At 45.6% G+C, this 20,501-nt stretch overlaps 1 protein-coding gene across 2 annotated transcripts; it reads right to left on the bottom strand.

Annotated features, from left to right (window-relative positions):
- Positions 1 to 97: 97 nt before the first annotated feature.
- casq1b (calsequestrin 1b) lies at positions 98 to 12,539 on the bottom strand. Of its 2 annotated transcripts, XM_062384586.1 has the most exons (12): positions 12,111 to 12,539; positions 5,153 to 5,185; positions 3,476 to 3,569; positions 2,575 to 2,675; positions 2,376 to 2,487; positions 2,219 to 2,292; positions 1,991 to 2,121; positions 1,839 to 1,884; positions 1,688 to 1,742; positions 1,478 to 1,578; positions 1,276 to 1,350; positions 98 to 871 (listed from the first exon to the last, which is right to left on the bottom strand). In XM_062384586.1, the coding sequence occupies exons 1-12, from the start codon at positions 12,345 to 12,347 to the stop codon at positions 578 to 580; spliced, it is 1,353 nt and encodes a 450-aa protein (XP_062240570.1). In that variant the 5' UTR covers positions 12,348 to 12,539; the 3' UTR covers positions 98 to 577. The 2 variants fall into 2 exon arrangements, with proteins under 2 accessions (XP_062240570.1, XP_062240571.1); XM_062384587.1 differs by lacking the exon at positions 5,153 to 5,185 and having other exon boundaries at positions 12,111 to 12,535.
- Positions 12,540 to 20,501: the final 7,962 nt, after the last annotated feature.

The raw sequence follows: 20,501 nt of genomic DNA, 5'->3' as shown, positions 1-20,501 counted from the left end.
AAGGTCAGTGTTTTTCCTGGTGAAGGTCCTAAAGAGTCAACAAAAACAAGTACACACACACACGTATAGCAGTATATTTTAAAAACAACAAACAGCGTTGGTTTGGAAGTATTCTTTTTCATTTTTAATATGAGAGCAGAAACAACTTGTATTGTAGTATTTTTTATTATCTGGTGCTTTGATGGTTTTCCAAGATTTCAATGGTTTTAAGACTGTCCAGTGAGTTCAGGTTTTCCTCTTTTCAAAATAGTACAAGAGCGAGTTTGTTTCTTCTCGTCATCAGGTAGAAAACATCATGGAAACAGGATTACAGTAAAGTGGAGGAAATGAGAATGGGGGGGCGACCCTGTGACAGAAGGTAGAAAACACCAGAGCTGTTGGTCAGCAGGGAATCGAACCCTCTGCCTCGCTAACTGACAGTTAAAGTCCCAGAGGGTCGTGAGATGTGTCCCTCGTAGGAGACCGTACAGGAGGCGAACAGACAGTGTGTTTGCTGATGTTAGAAAAAAATGGTTCTACTTTTAGCTTTCGCCATTTCTGGCTAAATCAAAATGAAGTAAAAGATCGTAGTAAACATTTATTCATCATCATCATCATCATCATCGTCGTCATCGTCTTCATCATCATCATCATCATCATCGTCGTCGTCATCGTCTTCATCATCATCATCATCATCATCATCGTCGTCATCATCATCGTCGTTGTCGTCTTCATCATCGTCGTCTTCATCATCATCATCGTCATCGTCTTCATCATGATCATCATCATCTGGGTCGATCTTCCCAGACAGAACATCGTCGACCCACTGCTCCAGCTCGTCAGCCGTGGGCATGTCGTCCTCGTCGTCCATCTCCAGCCACACGCTGTCGGCCTGTCGAGGACGGACAGAGACACTTCACTAAATCACCAGAGGACAAATCAGTTCCACAACATGTACCTGACTTTTTAGGTTGGTCCACGTCCCATCAGCTAACAATGAAGAGGCAGGGTTTAAGCCCTTTAATGCAGCCAGCCACCAGGGGGCGATCGACGTGATCTGCTTATGGTTAGTCACAGCTGCTACTTATGTTGATGTGAGAGCAGGATGCTGCAATGTCTCACTATCGCCCTTTGTGGTACAGCATGGTATTGCACGATGCTACAAGAAAGGCTAGCTGGTTAGCATGCACATAAAACCAACGTTTTTTAAGTGAATAGTTTTTGTTCTTGGTACTACTCCGAACAAGTTGTGTGTGTGTGTGTGGGGGGAGGGGGGGGGGGTAGGAGTTTGCTTACATCCTCGACATCAACGACACCGATCTGAGGAGCAGAGAGGTCGATACCGAACGTCTTCTCCCAGTACGGCACCAGCTGGAAACCACAGAGATATCACATCAAATGATATAATGTATGTTCTGATACCATTAGATCTCAGCAGCAATTTTCATCAGTGTTAATATAACCGAATGTTCGTGGGGGGGGGGGGGGGGATTCATACCAAGGGGAAGTTGTCGGGGTCGATCCAGATGATGCTGAGGTTTGGGTTGTCGGTGTTCTCACGTGCCACCTCCTTCAGGATTTCCAGGAATTCATAACCATCTAGAGAAATGGTTAAAGGTCAGGTATATGGATGGATGGGAGGGGGGGGGGGGGGGCTGTGTTGATAATATCAGAGCTATGATTATAAATAAAGAATAAAAAGAATAACCAGGGTCATCCTCCTCAGCAAAGGCAACAATGTGCTCTCCATTAATGTCGTCCTCCTGTGAACAGAGAGATGGGGGACATGTCCAGTTCCCTTACATCAAAGTGAAATATGAATATTGATTAATCCCTTAAATCACAGATACGTCTCTTACCCAGATCTCGTACATGCTGTGGGGCTCCAGCTTCCTCAGAGTCGGCCTGAATCATTAAGACATTCAAATTCAAATGTTACGTACTGAAATATTGAAATGCTGATCTTGTGTTTTTGCTATATGTGGAGATAAGTTGTTTGTGGAGCAGGAACCTGTCGTGCTGCTCGATGTATTCCACCAGCTCCGACTCGATGTAGGGTTTCCCTGGAATGGTGACGGAGTCCTCCATGAACGGCTCGTAGAAATCCACCTCGTTCATCTTCAGCTTCAGCTTCTTGGCGATCTGAAGTCAGTGAATCGAGAGGAGAAACAGAAAATATTCACATTTTAATAGAACTGATTTTTGCTCTGCTGCTCTCCTTTGATATTGAAGTTCGAACCTTGGGGTCGAACGTGGCGTAGAACTTGACGAAGGGGTGGAACTCCTCGGCAGCATCATCGTACTCGATGAAGTCTGGATGAAGAACAGGCAGAAGAAGATAGAACTGAAGGAAGAATTCACAGTAACTGATCTGAAGCCAGTCCACTTCTACCTACGAGGAGACTTCTCGCTCTTGAAGTAGCCGACCAGCTTGATGACCTCATCGATGTTGTGGAAGCCCTTCAGCTCGCGCTCGTTGTCGATGATCTCCACTGGTTCCTCGATCACCTGACCAGTGGATTAAATGGTTTATTATACAGACCAGTGTCACTGCAGCTGCCCTGTGTAAACATGTGATGACCACAGACTTCTTACATCGTAGATGAACTCCACGAGAGTGTCGGAGGCCAGCTCGCCATCGTACTCGATGATCTCGTTGTCGGCAAAGATGTAGATGCTCTCCACCTCGTCCAGACCTGAGGAGAGGAGAGGTGTTCAGTCACTCCACCATCACAACAAAGACTCTTTCACACATTGTACACAATTACAAATAATCATCAGAATAAAATAGAATCTAGCATAATTCCTTTTATTGTCAATGCACAGAATAGGAGAATTAGGGAGCATGCACACAATCACCAAAATAAGAGAATATGAAATATCTACTTTAACATGTACAGGTGCAAATTGAAAACATTATAGTAGTTTATTATTGTAAATATAGGTTATTGGTTTAAGAATATATGAAGTAACGGTGCAATCTATGTAAAATTAACTCTTTGGTCAGTGCTGCAATTAATTCATATTTACCTTCCTATACACAACACTAGTTAACAATATGTGGAAAGTGACCACAAACACACACACACACACACATACACACACACACACACACAAACACAAACACAAACACACACACGCACACACACACAAGGCTGAAATATCTTTGGTGAACACTTGGGGGCAGGACTGTTTAACATGTTAATCATTAGGCCTCAAGTCTTTTCTCTCTTGTTTCAATCCCATATTTACAGTTACATGTTTGTTGTTGTCAAATCATTTTTGATATCACATATATATATTTGGACTCAAGTTTGTGCTCGTCTCTTGTTTTGTCGATTTTACTACTTGGTACTAGAATACTACGATTGTGACGTCTGAGAATTTGCTTTTGTTGTGTTTCCCTTGATGTGAGACATTCCGTGAAGGCGATTCTAGATTTTGAAGAAAAGAGATAATTTAAACTGAGCTCTCCAGCAGTGAGCATCGATCTTACCCAACTTCTTGGCCACAGCAGAGTCCTTCTTTTCGTCCACGAGCCCGAATCCAATGTCCTCGTCGTCCAGGTCAGCCAGGACTTGTGCTGCGAGCTGCACAGAGAGACAGGAGAGAAAGTTCTATTGAGTTTCATACGAGTGCTGATTCTGCGTCTGACTCGTGTCACCGTCTGATTCCCTAATCTCAGAACTCCAGTAAAAAGTTTCATTTACATAAGATAAATACACACTTGGCATTTCATCTCACTTTCAAGGCCTTAAAAGCAAAAGCTTTGGATTGCTGCCTTGCACTTTCTAAATCGGAGTGAAACCGAAGCCAACAATCGACAGCCCTGGTAAGCCGGCGTGAGGGGAGCGTGGACAGCGCGGGTTTGGGGGGGGGGGGGGGGGGGGGGGGGTCTCCACATGCCAGGAGAACAAGGGGGGCAGAACTTGAGCCAAATATGTGGCGGCGAGGAGACGCTGCGACAGGTGTGGAGGAGCCGGGCTCGCCCTTTGGGAACATTCAGCCTCTGCACACATGCACATCTACTGTAAATAAACTGTACACACACTGCATCTCTCATACTTGTATGTACAAATACACAGAAACACTTGATTTCTTCTACGTGTGGTTCGCTCAGTGCAGCAGCTTCAGGCCTTTGCACCCAGACGCAGCAGCGTGAGAAGCAGCCTTGCAGAGTGGACGACATTCAGAAGAAGCCAAACGCCTGAAACCACCACCGAGCGCTTTGTGCAGGAAGATGGAGGACGTGCTTCACAGGCAGCTTCCATTCTGCTGCTCTGCAGAGTTCAGGTTCCTCAGGATCGTGGGAAATGTTCCACCTTGTTTTACTTTAACCCAAATAGAAAAAAGGATATTACTTCCTACTTACTCCTCTTTCTACTCATGCAGATATTTTCTGCTGAAGTTTGAGTTGAGAGGATCAATACTAATTCAATCTTATTCTATAACTCCAGCGAGGGGTTGTTCTACAAAGACAAAGTGTGAGAATGTGTTAGCTTCAAACAGTCCCTGTGTTTCCAGTCTTTATGCTAAGCTAAACTAGCCTAAGCTCAGGAGGAAGTGAACTGGCTTTAGCTTCAGAATAAAACGGCAAACAAACACACAAGCCCCTTCAACTTTTCATTAATTTCCCGGAGAATAATTCATGGATCCAGATTTGTTAAATCAGCCATATATATCAGACTGATATTTATGAGTGTGTGTACTTTGGTGCTGGTTTAGTTCCTCATTGGGAATATGTTTGGAGCCGAATGTGATTCAAATTAAATTGTTCTCTTTAATCTTGAGTATATGAAGCGTAATTATTTGAATGTTTTGAGAATTCCATAAGTAATATCATTTTCTTCCATTGCTCTGGGACAACAGGAGTTTCAGAGACTAAAACTGTCCCCATCTGAAATCCAGAGTGTCCCCTGAAGTGTCCCAGTGCATGGATGTTGGACAAACGATCAGCCCCTCCTATGAATGGGTGAACTTGTCGGTTCACCCTTCAATCAAGCGCTCGCAGCCCAAGCTGCTGCTGGACTGTGAAAGCAGTTCAGTCCTCACACGTCTGGGACATCGGTTTGATGCCTCGTGTCAATTTGAACCGACCTGCCGTCCAGGAGAGGACGAGAGACAAACAGGGATCAGGAGCCGAACAGACACAGAGCGGCAGGTCGTGACATACCTGGAAGATATTGGCTGCTTGTCTCGTGATAAACTGCAAGAAGAGGTAACGCTTTAGGGCAAAGCACAATAACCACAGCCTCCAGGTTTACAACAGAAGGGAGCGGCCTTCAAGAGGAGACAAGACGGGTCCAAATGTAAACAGAGAGAGGACGATTAAAGCCCTACACACACACACACACACACATGTTGAATAGATTTGATATGATAGGATAGAGTGCTTGTTAACCCTTGTAACAGGGAGGAGGCGGTATTCAAGAGCTATACTGCAGCCAGCCACCAGGGGTCAATTGAGGGGCTTCAGTTTCCCTTTTGGGAGCCATCATGTCGTCCATCTTTATTTACACTCTGTGATATACGGGTATACGTACATGATTTCACAAAATCTGTATGTTGGTGAATAAATAAAAGACAAGCTCATATTCGCTTTCTTTTCATTATTTTCAGGATTAATTAGATTGAATATCAAATTGCTGACGTGCAAACTTTCCCCCTGTTTCCCCCGTCAGCACAGGCCACTCTCGGACGAGTGGAGTATTTATAAGAGGAGAAGATTCGGTGGAAGCGAAGCAGGAGCAGCTATATAAGGTCGTGTAAGAAGCCTGTTGAGGAGCAGAACCGAGGCCTGAGATCCGTCACATATAGAAATGGGCGTGGAGAAGGCGGGGCAGACGACACCTGACACTTAACTGACATCCATCACGTCTGTCAGCCACGCTCATCAGTTTGGTCCTCGCTGGAAAAACAGCCTCTCCTCTCTGCTTCCTTCACTTCCTCGTTTTCTTTCCCATCCTCTGGATAATTTGTAAATCCTAACTCAGCCCCTGACGGCCCGCTCACCCTCCTCATTCTGCTCCCTCGTTAACATCCAGTAGCTCCCCCCCCCCTCGAGCCAAGTGAGAGGTCAGCAGGTCGCCGCTTGGCCTCATCACCCGAAGCCCAGTCACCGTGGGCTGGTCAGGTGACGCCATGCGAGGGCAGAGCGCCACGGTGAGTCGTCAGAAACGTGCTCTGGGTCCACTTGGCATCGACCAATGAGCCGGGGGGAGGGGGGGGGGGGGGTTGGCAGGTTGGCAGAACAGCCGAGGGCTCGTATTTCTTGTAATATAGACGTTGAAATACTTGCTGTGCACTGATCCTGGTTAGCCCAACAACACAGACCCAACACGTCTGTCTAAAATGCTCTCGCAGCAACAATGTCTGATCTTTTATTAGTGACAGCGCCCTCTGCAGCCACAGGGGGGCGATAATCATATTCAATCATTGATTTGTATAGATCAGTGGATATATTCATAATATACCGGGTTTTCTCATGTGGATGCAGATGTTCTGTCTTATCGGTTTGCATTCGATTGCACTGATGATCCACGACTCCCTCTCCAGGGGTCGAGATCGAACCCACTCCGGGTCACGGGGGATTATTTCAAGACCTTTTCATTCTCATCACAAACAATTGTCTCTTTCTTTCCTGCTGCTCAGTTCAGATATGAAAAACCTCTCAGACAAAGAGCCGAATGAGAAAGCCGGAGTGTAATCACAGTGATTTGCAGGGATCCATTCACCGTGTCGTTCTGAACCCTCTCATTTCACTTCATTAGCCGGAGCTCGAGGCAGGAAGCACTCTGAACCTTTTCATCACGGTGTCAGCGGCAGTGAGAAGCCGTCACCTCAGGAAGCTGCAGGTGTTCCACTCTCTGTGAACTGTACAGGCAGCAAGAGGAAGTGAACGAAGCTCAATCAGGTGTTTAAGAGTCGGCTCCTCATCCCATCGACACCTCCACGTTTCCTTCTCTACACAAAACCTCTTCAACCACGACCACGTCACAGTATCTCGTTACCAGAACACAACATCAGTTTGCCCTCCTCCCAATGAGAAGTCTGACTTCACATTAACGATCTCAAATCAGAGCTGAATCTGTAAAAAGAGAGAAGATGAAAAGGTTCCCTGTGTGAGCGAGTGTCCCGGGATCTGTGCAGGATTAGAAGTTGTGCCAGCGTTTCCCCGTCAGCCAAAACGGTGAATTAGTAATGGCTGCTGTAGCACATCAGGGCTGTTACATAACACTGCGCCGGGGTGGGCATGAAAGATTCATACACACGAGCAGTGTCAACACTCCGACTCGCCCGCAGCTACTGGAACTGCACCAGTTTCATCTCAGATGTTCAGAAGCTTCTTCAGACGCCTGCTTCTGGAGATAAGATAAAGATTCCTCAACCTCGGAGTTTACAGTTCTCTGTTCCATGGCACAACGCGGCCTCATGGGAGAAGTGTGGAACGTTTGGAGAGGTTTCTGGAACCCTCACAGGCACACGAGCTGATTGGCTGCAGCGACTGGGGGGGGGGGGGGGGGGCGGATGAGTCTGGGACCATCTGTGAATGACTCACTTTGACAGAAATAAGCTGCATAACAAACACGTCTCGGCTGATCGACCGTGGATTCTCCTGAGTCACTTGTTCCTGTCACGTTAAAGAGGCCGAGGCTCAGAGGGGGGGGGGGGGGGGTGAACATCTGATTTCATTACAAACATCTGCATTCACCGGCTGAGTCGTGTTTATGGTTGTAACCAAAAGGTGCAACAAAGCAAAGGTGTGTTCATTTGATATATTATTTATTCCTAAAAGTGAAGCCAAAACGTCTGGATCGCCCCCTAAAGGCAGCCTTGTGTACAGCGCCTTCTCCATGTTAGTAGACATGAAACAAACTGAAAACTAAACTTCAACAGTCTATTGCAGCTTCATTCATATTTCCTCCAGCATCTATAAAACAGACAGATCATTGAGAGAATCATCTCGTCAACCTCGTCAATATTCAGAGGAGAATTTCTTCTTCACTTCACAGAGTCACGGTCGCGGAACCAAGGGGGGGGGGGGGGGGGGGGGGCGGTCGGAGGTGGTAAATTTAGCGTGGACAGAAAACGCATGGGAGTGCTCGGACCTGCGGGAACTATTTTGGACGGGGGACGGTGACAGGTCCCTCGATGAGCTGTGAAGTCTGCAGACGTTTTACAGGACCGCCGCCTCAGCTAATATTCAACCACCGAAATGTGATCCATGTTACGCCCTGAAATCACTTTGACTTCCTTTTTTTACCTATTTCATGCTTTCAAATAATCTAAGTTCTGCATCTGCAGCTTATTTTTGTTCGAGGGGCAATAAAACAAGGAACCCTGATGATGTCATCAGGTCTACATCTACAATGACACCTCAAGTATTAACATAATGTGTTGCATCATGGGTAAAGCAGGATTCTGAGTTTCTCTAGCTTGGAACTCAATACCTCAGCCTCTACTTTTGCAGTTTTGAATAATACAATGATAATTAAATATATACAAATTTCGATTATATGCAAAAACACAACTATATCTACTTTAAAAGGCGTTTAATCCTCCACAAACCACAGGTGGGTTGTGACTGGGAGGAAAGTGGACGAGGCGGAACGCAAACAAACGTCTTCATCCATCAGCGCCGAGGGGACGCCATCATCATCATCATCATCACCGCCTTCACAGCCTTAACTGGGGGACGGAGGAGGAAGGTAACAGAAGCTCGATCAACGTCAGTGTCACTAAATGTAAATGATCCAGAGCGGCGCTGCTTAAGATCCTCCACCTGGGAGGTTTTGTTTTCACCCCTGTTCGTTTGTCACTAGAAAACTGTTCCACCCATTTCCAGTCTTGAGGAAGTGGAGACCTCGGGAAGAACTGATCACATTTTGGTAAAGATCCATATCAGGGGGTTGGTCCCAGGAATAGTTTTAATTTTTCTTTAAGGTTACACCAACGCTCATGGAGGAGAATAAAACGTTTGCTTCCTGCTGCGGAGCAACAGCATCGAATCCTGACAGCGACAAAGTGTCTTGAAGGATCTGCAGGTCACCAGGAGTCCGCAGAGACTCGGCCCGCTGGCCTGAGCCAAGATAACTGGAGGTAATGAGATCCGAACCCACTGGAGCATTCAGGATGACGGGTGTCAACGTCTGGCTTCAGATCAGAGGCAGTAACAGTCGTCTGGCAGGTTCACAGGTTCACAGGTTCACAGGTTGAAGACACCGGGGGTTTTTAAAGGTTTTCAAAGGGGACTCTCTATTTTGTTATTTAAAAAAGACAATTTATAATTTTTAAAACCAATCCAAACATAAGTGCAATACTCATTTATTTTTAGAATATTTGTAATAGACTTTTTAATTTAATTCATTTGAGTTCAGTTGTTTTTATTCCTATACCAGAATAAAGCAGCTTGTTGATTCAGCCGTTTGAGGCAAACCTCATACACCATTAACTCTCTCTCTCTCTCTCTCTCTCTCTCTCTCTCTCTCTCTCCATCAATTCCATGTGCTGCCATTAAAATGCAGGTATGAAATTGTGCCGGTGAAACGAGGAGGGCTCCGTCATGTCTAGCTATCGGTCTGACCTTTCCTCTGAGCAGACGGACGGAGATTAGACGAGATTCTCAAACGGTGGAGATGTCCTCAGAGACACGTGTTCACACAGCCCGTGTCCACCTCTGTCCCCGTCCTCTGTTAGGAAGAGAATTCTATTTAAACTGTGATTTATTAGCTCGTCGCTAACGCTCTTTTAATGGACGCTCACGTTTCTCTGCAGGAGTCTTATAGCAACTTATAGATCAATGAAATCAGCTTGTTTTACCGTTCAGGTCTCTTTAATGCAGTTCCTGAAATCTAGAGTTTCAGAACTGGAGACTCTGCAGGATTAAAGGTTCACACAGATTCATTAAAGGTTTGGTTGAAGACCTCATATCACATGAACAATATGTATTAACGAAATTATTGTTTTCAGATTGTCCCGATGAGGTAGGGTTGGTTAGGTTCAATAAATTGGGCCTAAACGGTAAAACAATCAATTAGAAATCATACTGCACTCGACCGCGCTGCCATGCACTTCAATGTGTGCACGTGTGTGAGTTGTTAGAAGCTCCCCTGAGAGCTGCTGGGAAATTCAAACACGACTAGGATAAAATAATAAAGAACAAATATAAATGGTTAAATAAATGAATAAATGGCTAAACACACAATTGAATAAATAACAGAATAAATGCAGTTCGATTAAAAAGGCTTTTCCTGAATTGCCATATTCTTTATTCCTGCATTTATTTACTGAAGTATTTATATATCTTTACCTTTTGTACATGCCTTTATTTATGTACACATATTTATAATTTGACCCTGTAAAATAAATAAGATAAAATTAGTGAAAGCTGTATAAGCCTATGGACTTATTGTGATATTAAGGAAAGGTTGAACACAGTGTGGCTCTGCTCAGTTTACTGGATGTTACACAGGGTGACATAGCAACACTATGTGTGTGTCTCTCTGTGTGTGTGTGTGCGTGTGTGTTGATGAAAAGAGATCGCTGCAATCTGAGCCGTGCAGTGATTGATGAGCGAGAGCATTTACAGTTGGTTAAAGGTCAGAGGTCAAACAGAAACAGTCTTAAAGTACATGACGAATCGTTTCTGGTCTAAGCTTTGAACCAAGGTAGTTACCACTTCATTCCCCGAGCGCTGCACTTTAATAATTCATGCTCCCTGATTCAGAGGTGGTAATGATCAGCTATTTTAAGCATCCCCCCCCTCTGATCACCTCCAGCTCTCTCCTGATTGGCTGGAAGGCCTCAACTAGCAGGAAGTCTGTAAAACAAGTGAGAGTCGAGCGGTGGATCTGCTCCAGGAAGCATCGCTCTCTCGGGCCAAGAAGCTTGAATCCAATGACTTGTGTGTTAATGATGGTTTAGGGCTTTGGCTGTTCTCGGTGGGGGGGGGGGGGGGTGAAAGGTAACAGAGGAGATACAGCCCCTAAACACCCCGTCCGTCCCACGAGGGCCGTTAGCCTCTCGCTAAGCAGGCAGCGCTGTGCTGGTCTATTTCCAGAGGTGACTGAGGCAGACCCGTGTCAGCGACACTCTGTAAGAAGACACTGTGGACCTGACAGGACGTGGGGCTGTGGACACGCCGGCTGACGGTGCAGCCCAGGTGCTTCGCCTGCAGGCCCGAGTCCCACAGGTTTCATCGAGACTCCAGAAAACACACAGTGCATCTGTTGAGTGCAGCAGACTGAGAGAAAGTGCCTGGCTCAAAGGCACCTCAGCTTCAGGAAGAGAAATATTTGTTCGCTTGTCGTCCATAATCCAACTGTGGATTAAACAGAGCTTTAATTGATCATGCATCACATCTGGGGACAAAATCTACAGAACAACTCTCAGGCTGCTTCAGACAGACACTCGAATCCAGGTATTTTCCTCCCAGGCCTGAAGTACAACGTCTGAGAAATGTCCAAATGAGGTTGATGAGACAATTCAGCACCAAAAACAAAATCCCCTCGTGTGCACATTGATAATGTTTCCAACTCGAAACTGGAAGAATGCAAAACGTAACAACAAGAAAAACTTAGAAAACACACCAGCTTCCACCAGAGGCCCGTCCGGAGAGAGAAGGTTCTAAACCCCAGTCCGGGTCGTTGACTATGAAGCTTCAAGGGAAATTGTATTTAATTAAATTTAGTTACTGACCAAGGTTTCTAAACGAATCCAACACCCATTCAACTTATCCTTTAGGAAACACTGAACACGCCCCCTGGCCAGGTTTCTTATTTAGTTTGCACTGCATGCTAACATAGTGCTAAATGTCTTAGCACGTGTGAAGCAGCCGTAGACTCATCAACCAGGCCAGAGGTTGTGTTAGCAAACGTTTCTGTGTCCACACTGGAGTGAATTCACCCGGAAGATCCACAAATCAGTCAACGTGACCCCGACGCTGCACCTGCTCTCCTCCTCCTCACCTGAAACCCTCATAGCAAAAACCACATCTCCATCCAGGAATCATCGATCGGAGCCAGAAGGATCCAGGTGAAATGCCTCCCCCCCTCCTCCTCCTCCCCACCATGACCCTTTCCCCCACACAGGCAGCAGATCCATCCTGTGTCATGCTTCGGCGTGGGACCCACCTCCAACGCCAGCTCCTCAATCTGAAACTGCTTCGTGGCGCTGCGGCTCCCCTCCACGTTCTTGTGGTAGTAGATCACCATCACGTCGTACTTCTTCATGATGGACTTGTAGTTCTTGGAGCTGAGGGCGTGGACGCGGTCTTTGCCGTCATACTCGGGGATCTCCAAGCCTTTGTCTCCCCAGGACAGGGCCCCCAAAGAGAGGAAGACCCCCAGGAACACCCAGCCCCACTTCATGGTGATGGTCAACGGGGTCAGAAGACTTCCTCTTCTCAGAGCCGTTACTACAGACGAGGGGTCGGAGGTGGAAGAAAGACACACCTGATGGTTGTAGGTCAGTCCTAACAGTAGCTGGTGTCAACACGGGAGAGCTAGGAACCACTTCCTGACCCCACCGGCTAGAGAAGAGCCGCTCTGACGGGGACCCCCTCCTTTTAAAAGAGCCGCTGGTGGTTTATGCTGACGCCACCGCCCACCGAAAGAGGAGGGGCCTTTCCCCGGGAGGCGAGACACTGATCCCACTCGTCCAGGAGCCGCGATGGAGGGGCTGCCAAAAAAACAGGTCACACCCTGAGAGGGGGCGGGGGGGCTCAGAGAAATATCCGAGGGTGGTAGCGTGGGAGGAGTCACGCTCGGGTCACAGCTGCTTGAAGCGGTGGCTATGAAATGGGCCGGCGGTTGTGTCGGGTGTTCGGGGAGCTCCAGATACCAGCTCAGTGTCCTGGAGGACAGAAGGTCCGGATGGATGTAGGGACGAGAGCCGGAGGAAAGAGGAGCTCCAGGATTCCATTCCCATAATAAGTTTTGCAGAGGAACCGGACTCTCGCTAAAAATAAGAACCGAGCCAGACGAGCGCGGTGGACAAGATGGCGTCCGAGCACGCAGGGTCAGAGGGTGTCCTGCAAGCACGAGGAGTCTAAGTTTAAAATGCATGACAATGACAATTTCATTTAAATTGAATATGCAGGATTCCTTTAATACAGTTCATTCATAAAATGTTGACTTTATAACAGTACCAGGAGTAGTAGGGACATTTAAAGAGAAACTAAATTAAGACTTAAAAAATCTCTGCAAGTAAGAAGTTGTACTTTTACATGCGTAAAGTGGAAATATTACATGATTGTTTTATTTTTAATAAAGTGCATGAGGCATATTCTGCTTTCATGGAATTGGTTTACTTGTCAAAAGCACGTAGGAAAAATTCTAAACCACTTTTCATATTTCAATATTTTTGTACACTTCTGAATTTGAGCCTTATTTATTATTTTTCATGATTTTATTTTACACTGACGACTCGAATCCATCAACAGCTTTTATTTGCTCTCTGAAGGAATATTGGCTCATTTCATTCGTCATTAATCTGCATGCTTCTCCAGAAATACATGAGCGTGGATTTTATTTTGAAAGAGCTGATCTTCATGGAGAAAGGAAACATGGGATGAGGGAGAAAGAGAGATGTGAGCAGAGGAGTGAGAACGTTTCAGATATTAGTTTACAGCGGGGAAGGGGAGAGGGAGACTATTAATAACAGTGTGTAACATGATCAGGCCTCTGCTCTGCCAACATATGGGTGAGGGGCATCATGGGGGGGGGGGGGTTCTACCATAGATACACATGAATCGAGAGCTGGTTTGTTTATGTTTACTTTAATTTAGCTTAAATTATAAATCATGAAATAAAATCAAAACCTGTGTAAAAGGGTTAAAGCAAAACTCCCCCTCAATGCAAATTAAGTAAACAAGAAAGAGTTACAGAGTGTGTACTTCTGCTAGTAGTAGTGGTAATAGTCAACCACTACAACAAATATTAATACATTTGAATATCTGTAAAAAGCCAATTTATTGCATTTTTCATGCGTCACTGGAGAGCGACTGAAAAGCTTTGAACCACGTTTATCATCTTTTATTACAGCGACTGATTTACAGTGATGGAGCTCAGCAGCAGGATGTGACATCAGAGCTCATGTTCAGGGAGAAACCAGCCGACAGACAGCTGCTCACATCTGTCCTCAGGCAGGAGGACACACGAGGAGATGTGTGTGGGACCTCCCAACTGTTGCACCTCTGAGGCAAACAGCGCCCCCCTCTGGCCGTGGCAATCATTGACCCTCAGTCTCACTACAGGTCCATCCCCTCCATCAGCCTCGTCTCAAACCGGCTCGAGGAAGACGAGCAGCAAACTGTGATGCTGGTGCTGAGGTTGTTGCTAGGGCAACTGGAAGGTTGACTCAAACAGCGCACACAAACACACACACACACAGACACACACACACACACAGAGAGACACACACACTCCTCTCCACACTCCATCTCACAAGGCCAAATTGAAATGAAAGTGAGTAAAGTCCATCCATCAGTCCTGGTTATTGCGGTTTCATTTTTAGATTTGTTTTTCCTGCACGTTGGTCTCGTCTCTTTATTGAACCACTGCTTCACTCAGTTGTCAGTTGTTGCAGCACAGACGTTATGAGGCCTCGGAGCCTCGTCCTCCGCTGCGGGGTTGGGGGGGAGGTGACACCGGAGTCGGGTGTTAATCAGATCTAGAGTCTCCACCGCAGGGGAAGCAGGTGGTGGTGACTGAAGGTGCAAGGGGTGCGATGGGAAAGAAGAAGAAGAGAGGAAGAACTGATACGGGGGGGGGGGGGGGGTCACAAAAAGAGAAGGGATGAAGCTCGAGGGAGAGGAGGTCAAGAAATAAGATAAAGGAAAAGAAAACAGGAAACTGAGTCGCTGCGACTGGTGATTAGTTTGTAATGAATGTGTTTAATAAGTGCAGGGTTATTACCGGAGATGGGGGGGGGGGGGGCAACAAGAATCACCACAACAGTGTAAAATGAGACCACAGAGTTCCTCAGGTTTATCGAAAACAATTTTTAATCTAAACTCGATATTTATTAAACTGCTGTAGAAGTACCTGCTTGTGGTTGTGTCACATGACATCTGAGAGGAGCTGAAAGGATTCTGGATTCTGGATTCTGGATTCTGGATTCTGGATTCTGGAGGTGATGGAGACGTTCAGCTAAAAAGGAAACTTGTATCATCTTCTCTGCTTGTTTCACGACTCTCTGAGAGCCTGTGGACCGGTTCATCTCGAGCTGAGGCCATGAGTGAAGATCGTCTCCGACAGCTGGCTGATGACTGGAGGACGAGACGTTGCTTAGTTACAGAGAAGACCTGACAGCCTGATCGAGCTTCTGAACAGTTGGCATGTGTAGGATGTGTATACGTGCTGCAGTGTGTGAGTCTGTGAGTGTGTGAGTGTGTGAGTGTGTGAGTGTGTGTAGCCTCCATGTGTGTAAAATCTGTGAACCAAGGATGTGGATAGAGACGGGGACGGAGAATATTCACATCTGAGTCCTGGTTCAGGGTTTTAACCTTTAATCAGATGAACTAGGTTTAGGACCTGTACAGCATTCAGCCACCAGGGGGCAATGGAGACATTTTGCTATAGGGAGCTTTAATGTCATCTATCTTTATACCGCCTGCAGACTCAGGGTGAAACCATGAAGCCACTGAAGCTGTGACGTGGTCCCTGATCTCCAGAGCACACGTTCAACTCTCCCATCAGTCACAAAGCACATCAGCCATTTTGTGTTGTGAATAACGAGCTGCGATCCGAACACCTGCAGGTTTCTGAGCGACACTAACTGCGATGACCCTTTTAGGCCGTAATTGGAAAGTGTAATTGCGTCCTGGCTAACGGGCCGTGTGGGGACGGTCCCATTAAGAAGCTTCTGGTAATGGATCCCAGTTACTGTCGTGTGGACGTCTGACCCCGACCGGGCTTAATGCAGCAGGTCTCACATCAGGGGAAACAGGGGACGCACAGCGAGTGGGGGAATGAAGCAAATCAGACCAAGTCACGACTCTACACACACACACACACACACACACACACAGACACACATAAAACCGACACACTGTGAAGTTAACATCTAGTTCTGGTGATAATCACATGTGGCAGGTCCGTAAATAAGATGTTTTTGTCGACCAGAAAAAAAGCAAATGTGTAATATTCCTTCTTCCTGTTGCAGTCACAAACTGCCTCAATGTTAACAGATGGGACAGAGGTCTTCTTCCAGATATAAAGTTATGTGCATAAAACAAATTCACGAAGCACATAAACTACAGTTTTATTGAGCATTAGAAGTGTTCAGGACAGTGAATGTAAGTCAAACTCAGGTTTATTGGTTTGCTCTCTACACTAATGAAAGAACATAAATGACTTTGTCCTTGGAGGAGCTGTGAATTCTACTGAACGTTATTCCCACTGGAGAATGAATCTTCAATTCAATCAGGAATTATGCTTTTAATCAACTGAGCAATTGTGTAAAATTCTTTATTCAGTGCAGTCAAGATTGTTTTAGTATGTTTATGTATCAGGACATTATGTCAACATAACTATTAAAAGCTCAGAATCAAATTATTCCTGACCTGTGGAGCATTAACACGTTAAACCTGAATAAGCAGCCACACACATCCACCTGTTTTCTAATTCTAAATAGTAAATGCAACAATTTAAAAAAGGGCATAATAATAGTGACTATTATTTTCTATAATTTTCTTTGCAATAATTGTGCATCTGATATATTCATTTAATCACAGAGGCCAAAAACAGTCGCCAGCCTGCACTCAGAGCTCAGCCTCTGATTTCTGCTGCAAAGTCAGTGTCGTTATCTGGAAGGACGAGGACACGGGGAGTTAAAGACAGAACGGGGGGGGGGGGGGGTGATTTTAACATTCACCTCTAAGATATGATTGAGTGTGAAGGTGAGAAACGTCTGTAAGAGGAAGATTTGAAACTGCAAACAGGTCAAACGACAGCAGCTGGAAATGAGAGACGGCTGAATGAATAAAGATGGACGACGCGTCCTCTCCTCCTCCCACGACCCGGAAATGAAGCCAAAACCTCCCGGATCCAAACGCTTCCATTTTGTGCATTTAGGGTCGGAGCAGTGATGATCGAAGGGCGGAGCCACAGTATCGAGTGTACGACCAATCACGAGTCAGTCCCAGCTGTCAATCATGACGTTTCACATTGTTTTTATAACAACTAACTAATTAAGACCAAACTTTATGCAAAGATACACTAATAATGACTAATGAGTGAAAAGTTGGTAAACTGACAAAAAACATCTTTGGAATAAAACATTAACAAGTACTTTGATTGTCTTAAGCCTGAAACATGCTTCTGCGTTTTCACGGGCCCGTAAGCGCAAGAGCCCTTCCGGGTCCCTTACGTGCTTATGTATCCCTCCTTACGTGCTGACGGGTGTCGACCCCCTTTTCTAAAATTTACGGCAAAGCTCCGCAAGCTCACTCAGCCCGCAAGGCTGTGATTGGTCTGCTCTACATCCCTTCTGGAGCTGCATTTCCGGTTTCATGCCCCATAATACCGGCAGAAATCACGGAAGATTTAGAAGAACGAATATGGACCAAATAGAAGAGCGTTTGGCAGAAGATATCCGATGGTATGATCACTTGTAAAACCTGTCACTGACTGGCGGATTTGTCCGCCAGAAAAAGGCTACGAGGAGCCGCAGTGGCTATGTAAATAAACAATCGACGAAGAAGAAAGAAGGCGTCTCTAAGGTCGTCTTCGACAAAAAGCATTACTCCGCCTAGTGTTCTGGCGCGGAATTGCTTTGTAAGACGCGCAACGGTTGGGGAAGCATGAATGAAAACGAGTCTTGCGCCACAGCGGCGTGAAAAGACGCAGACGCAGTCGCAGAAGCATGTTTCAGGCTTTACTTTGCTCCATGTCTATACTGCAGCCAGCCAGCAGGTGGCGATCCACACACTCTGGCTTCACTTTGGTTGCTCCCTCATGTTGCTCATCTTCATCTTCAGTCTGTGGTTTGAGCCCATGAGACGCATCACGTCTACTTCCTGTTCCTGTTGTGCATGTTAACCACCTCCTCTCACAGGGGAACAGCACAACATGAGACCCTAGGACATCTGTACAATTGTATAAATAAAAATACAGTTCAAGTTTTGTGAAAATTGTTTTAATAGCTTCTGTGATGAACAACAAAACAACAACAACAACAAATACATAGAGATGACAACACAAATGTAAATCTGGGAGTGTGAGTTTAAAAGGATTTGAGAATAATAAACCTGCTGAATTAGATCCTAACAACATAAAACATATATATATATATACTATAAATATATGAACTATAAATGTACAGGTGGTCCAGCAGACACAGAGACAAGGACAAGCTGCCGAGTGAGGACACCGGAAGCTGCTGAGACTCAGGTGGAACGCATCCTCTCAACAGGTGGAAATCACACGGAGGCCGGAAGTCAAGTCAGCAGCTGACAGCCTAAGGAAAGGGTTTCAAAATAAAACAGGAAATGATGTAGAGTTGAAAGAATCAAATATAACACACTGAGGATCTCAGGAGAATTTACTCTTCATCATCATCATCATATTTTTTTTTATGTTATTCATCGAACAAAGTGCTTCACGTGGTTTTTAGAATTGAGTCATTTCACGACGGAGGCAGATAAGACGAGAGAAGAAAACAACAAAGTGATAAAACGATAAAATGCATCACTGAAACCAAACCAGTAGGAAATGAGTGAGTCTAATGGAACCAGTGACGAGGCCCATGAGGAGAGGCTCAGAGAATGAACAGAGCCAAGTCACAGCAGCAGAACGAGAGAATGGAAGCGTCGCAGTGACTCTGCATTTTCATTGTTTCTCTTTCCAGCGACTCATCCCTCGTTCAATGAGCACATTCACACAGCGTGACACAACTGTCCCTCTCTCTTCCTTTCTCCCCTGTCACCTCGCCATCCTTCCTCCCCTCGGTTTCCATCTCTTTCTCCTTTTGTTGCTCATTTGTGGTTTTCTACTTCCTCCCTCCCTCCCTCCCTCCTTCCTTCCTCTCTTTCTGTGCAGCTGAGTCCTCGGAGATGTTTTCTTTGGGAGGACTTCCTGTCTCTGGGCCTTTCTTCTCCCCTCTGGCCAACGAGCTGGTCTTGTGATGGGAAACAAGAACTTCCTTATTTTAGTTTGCTCGAGGGGGGGAAACACACACAGACACACACACACACACACACACACACACACACACACAGAGGACTCAGTACATGCACTCTTGTTGAGTTTTAATGTAACCTCTCATTTACAGACACATGTGTTTAAAGAGGGGGGGGGGGGGCTTACCTTTGTATTTCACCTATATCCTGTTTTTCAGTCACTTCCTCAGGATGCAGACACACACACACACACACACACATACACACACGACTGGCAACAACAGGGTGAATAAAATGCAGTAATAACAACAAACTTTACTTTTACTTTACTTACAACAACAACAACCCTAAAGAATCATGTGTGTACATTTTTGGACTCACACTGTGTGTGTTGTGTTGTCGGAGACTCGTTGCTGAGCTGTTTCTCAGGAACCAGCAGACGGATCCACACACGACCTCCCAGGAAGCTGAAGATCATCCACTGACTCACACATCACCCACTGAGCAGCTCCAGCTTCTGACCTGTGAAGCTGAGGAACAGGTTGTGTTCATCACGGCTCCTTCAGTGGCTGCTGCCTTTAATTGTGTGGAATGTTGGCATGAACACATATATTACATTTACATGGATTTGTATTTACGTGGATGTGCAGCTGCTGTGTATCAGTCTGTGTGAATTTCCTGCTTTGCCAATGCAAATGACTGCTCATTAGCATACGTTAGCAACAATAATACTCATTGTTTGTGTGAAACCAGCCGGTGAGAGGACTCTGATTGGTTCAGCTGCTCCCAGGTTCTGATGATAATCACATTCACTGTGTCCAGAGACATCACAGAGCCTCATTGTGGGATTCCTACACATCTTAGTATCTTTCAACCTTAAAAACACTGAAGCAAGGATTCTTCTTTTATTACTTTTACTTCGTTTATTCTGTAAATGCACGTCTCATTCTATTCTCTATATTTATCTCATTTGTCAGGAATACACAAAAAAATACAAAAAAACTATCTAGTGGCTTCACTTTTGGAGCAGTTACGTCATCATGGGCGGAACAAACATTAATTAAGTATAAACACAGCTGTATATTTATTCTAACTAAATCAAAAGAGAAACCAGGGGTCACAGAATTCGTCTTCATCCGGATATTTGGTTAAAATGAGGCAAAGTCACAAACCAAACAAACAGATATATTCACTGTTCACTGTCCCTGTCGACCGATGTGTTCACGTCTGTGTATTTGTGTCACACAGGAAACTCTGTCCTGGCCTCAGGGTCAAACACACAACAACACAAGTCTAATTCATGTCCAGAGTTGTGAGGATCGGCCTCATGAGCCCCAGAAGTCACAAGTGTGTCTGAGGGAAGAGAACTTTGGTCGACCGACGGTCATGAGACGCACAACAA

The sequence above is a fragment of the Platichthys flesus genome, chromosome 24 (genome assembly GCF_949316205.1).
Source record: "Platichthys flesus chromosome 24, fPlaFle2.1, whole genome shotgun sequence".
NCBI classification, from domain to species: domain Eukaryota; kingdom Metazoa; phylum Chordata; class Actinopteri; order Pleuronectiformes; family Pleuronectidae; genus Platichthys; species Platichthys flesus.
This window is presented reverse-complemented; position numbering and strand designations above follow the sequence as displayed.

Excerpts from the sequence above, each read along its gene's own strand:
- casq1b (XM_062384586.1), bottom strand. The coding sequence starts at position 12,347 with ATGAAGTGGGGCTGGGTGTTCCTGGGGGTCTTCCTCTCTTTGGGGGCC. Across the intron at positions 5,186-12,110 it reads TTGAGGAGCTGGCGTTGGAG|TTTATCACGAGACAAGCAGC; the intron begins GTGGGTCCCACG and ends CTCTTCTTGCAG. Across the intron at positions 2,293-2,375 it reads CAAGAGCGAGAAGTCTCCTC|ACTTCATCGAGTACGATGAT; the intron begins GTAGGTAGAAGT and ends TTCTTCATCCAG.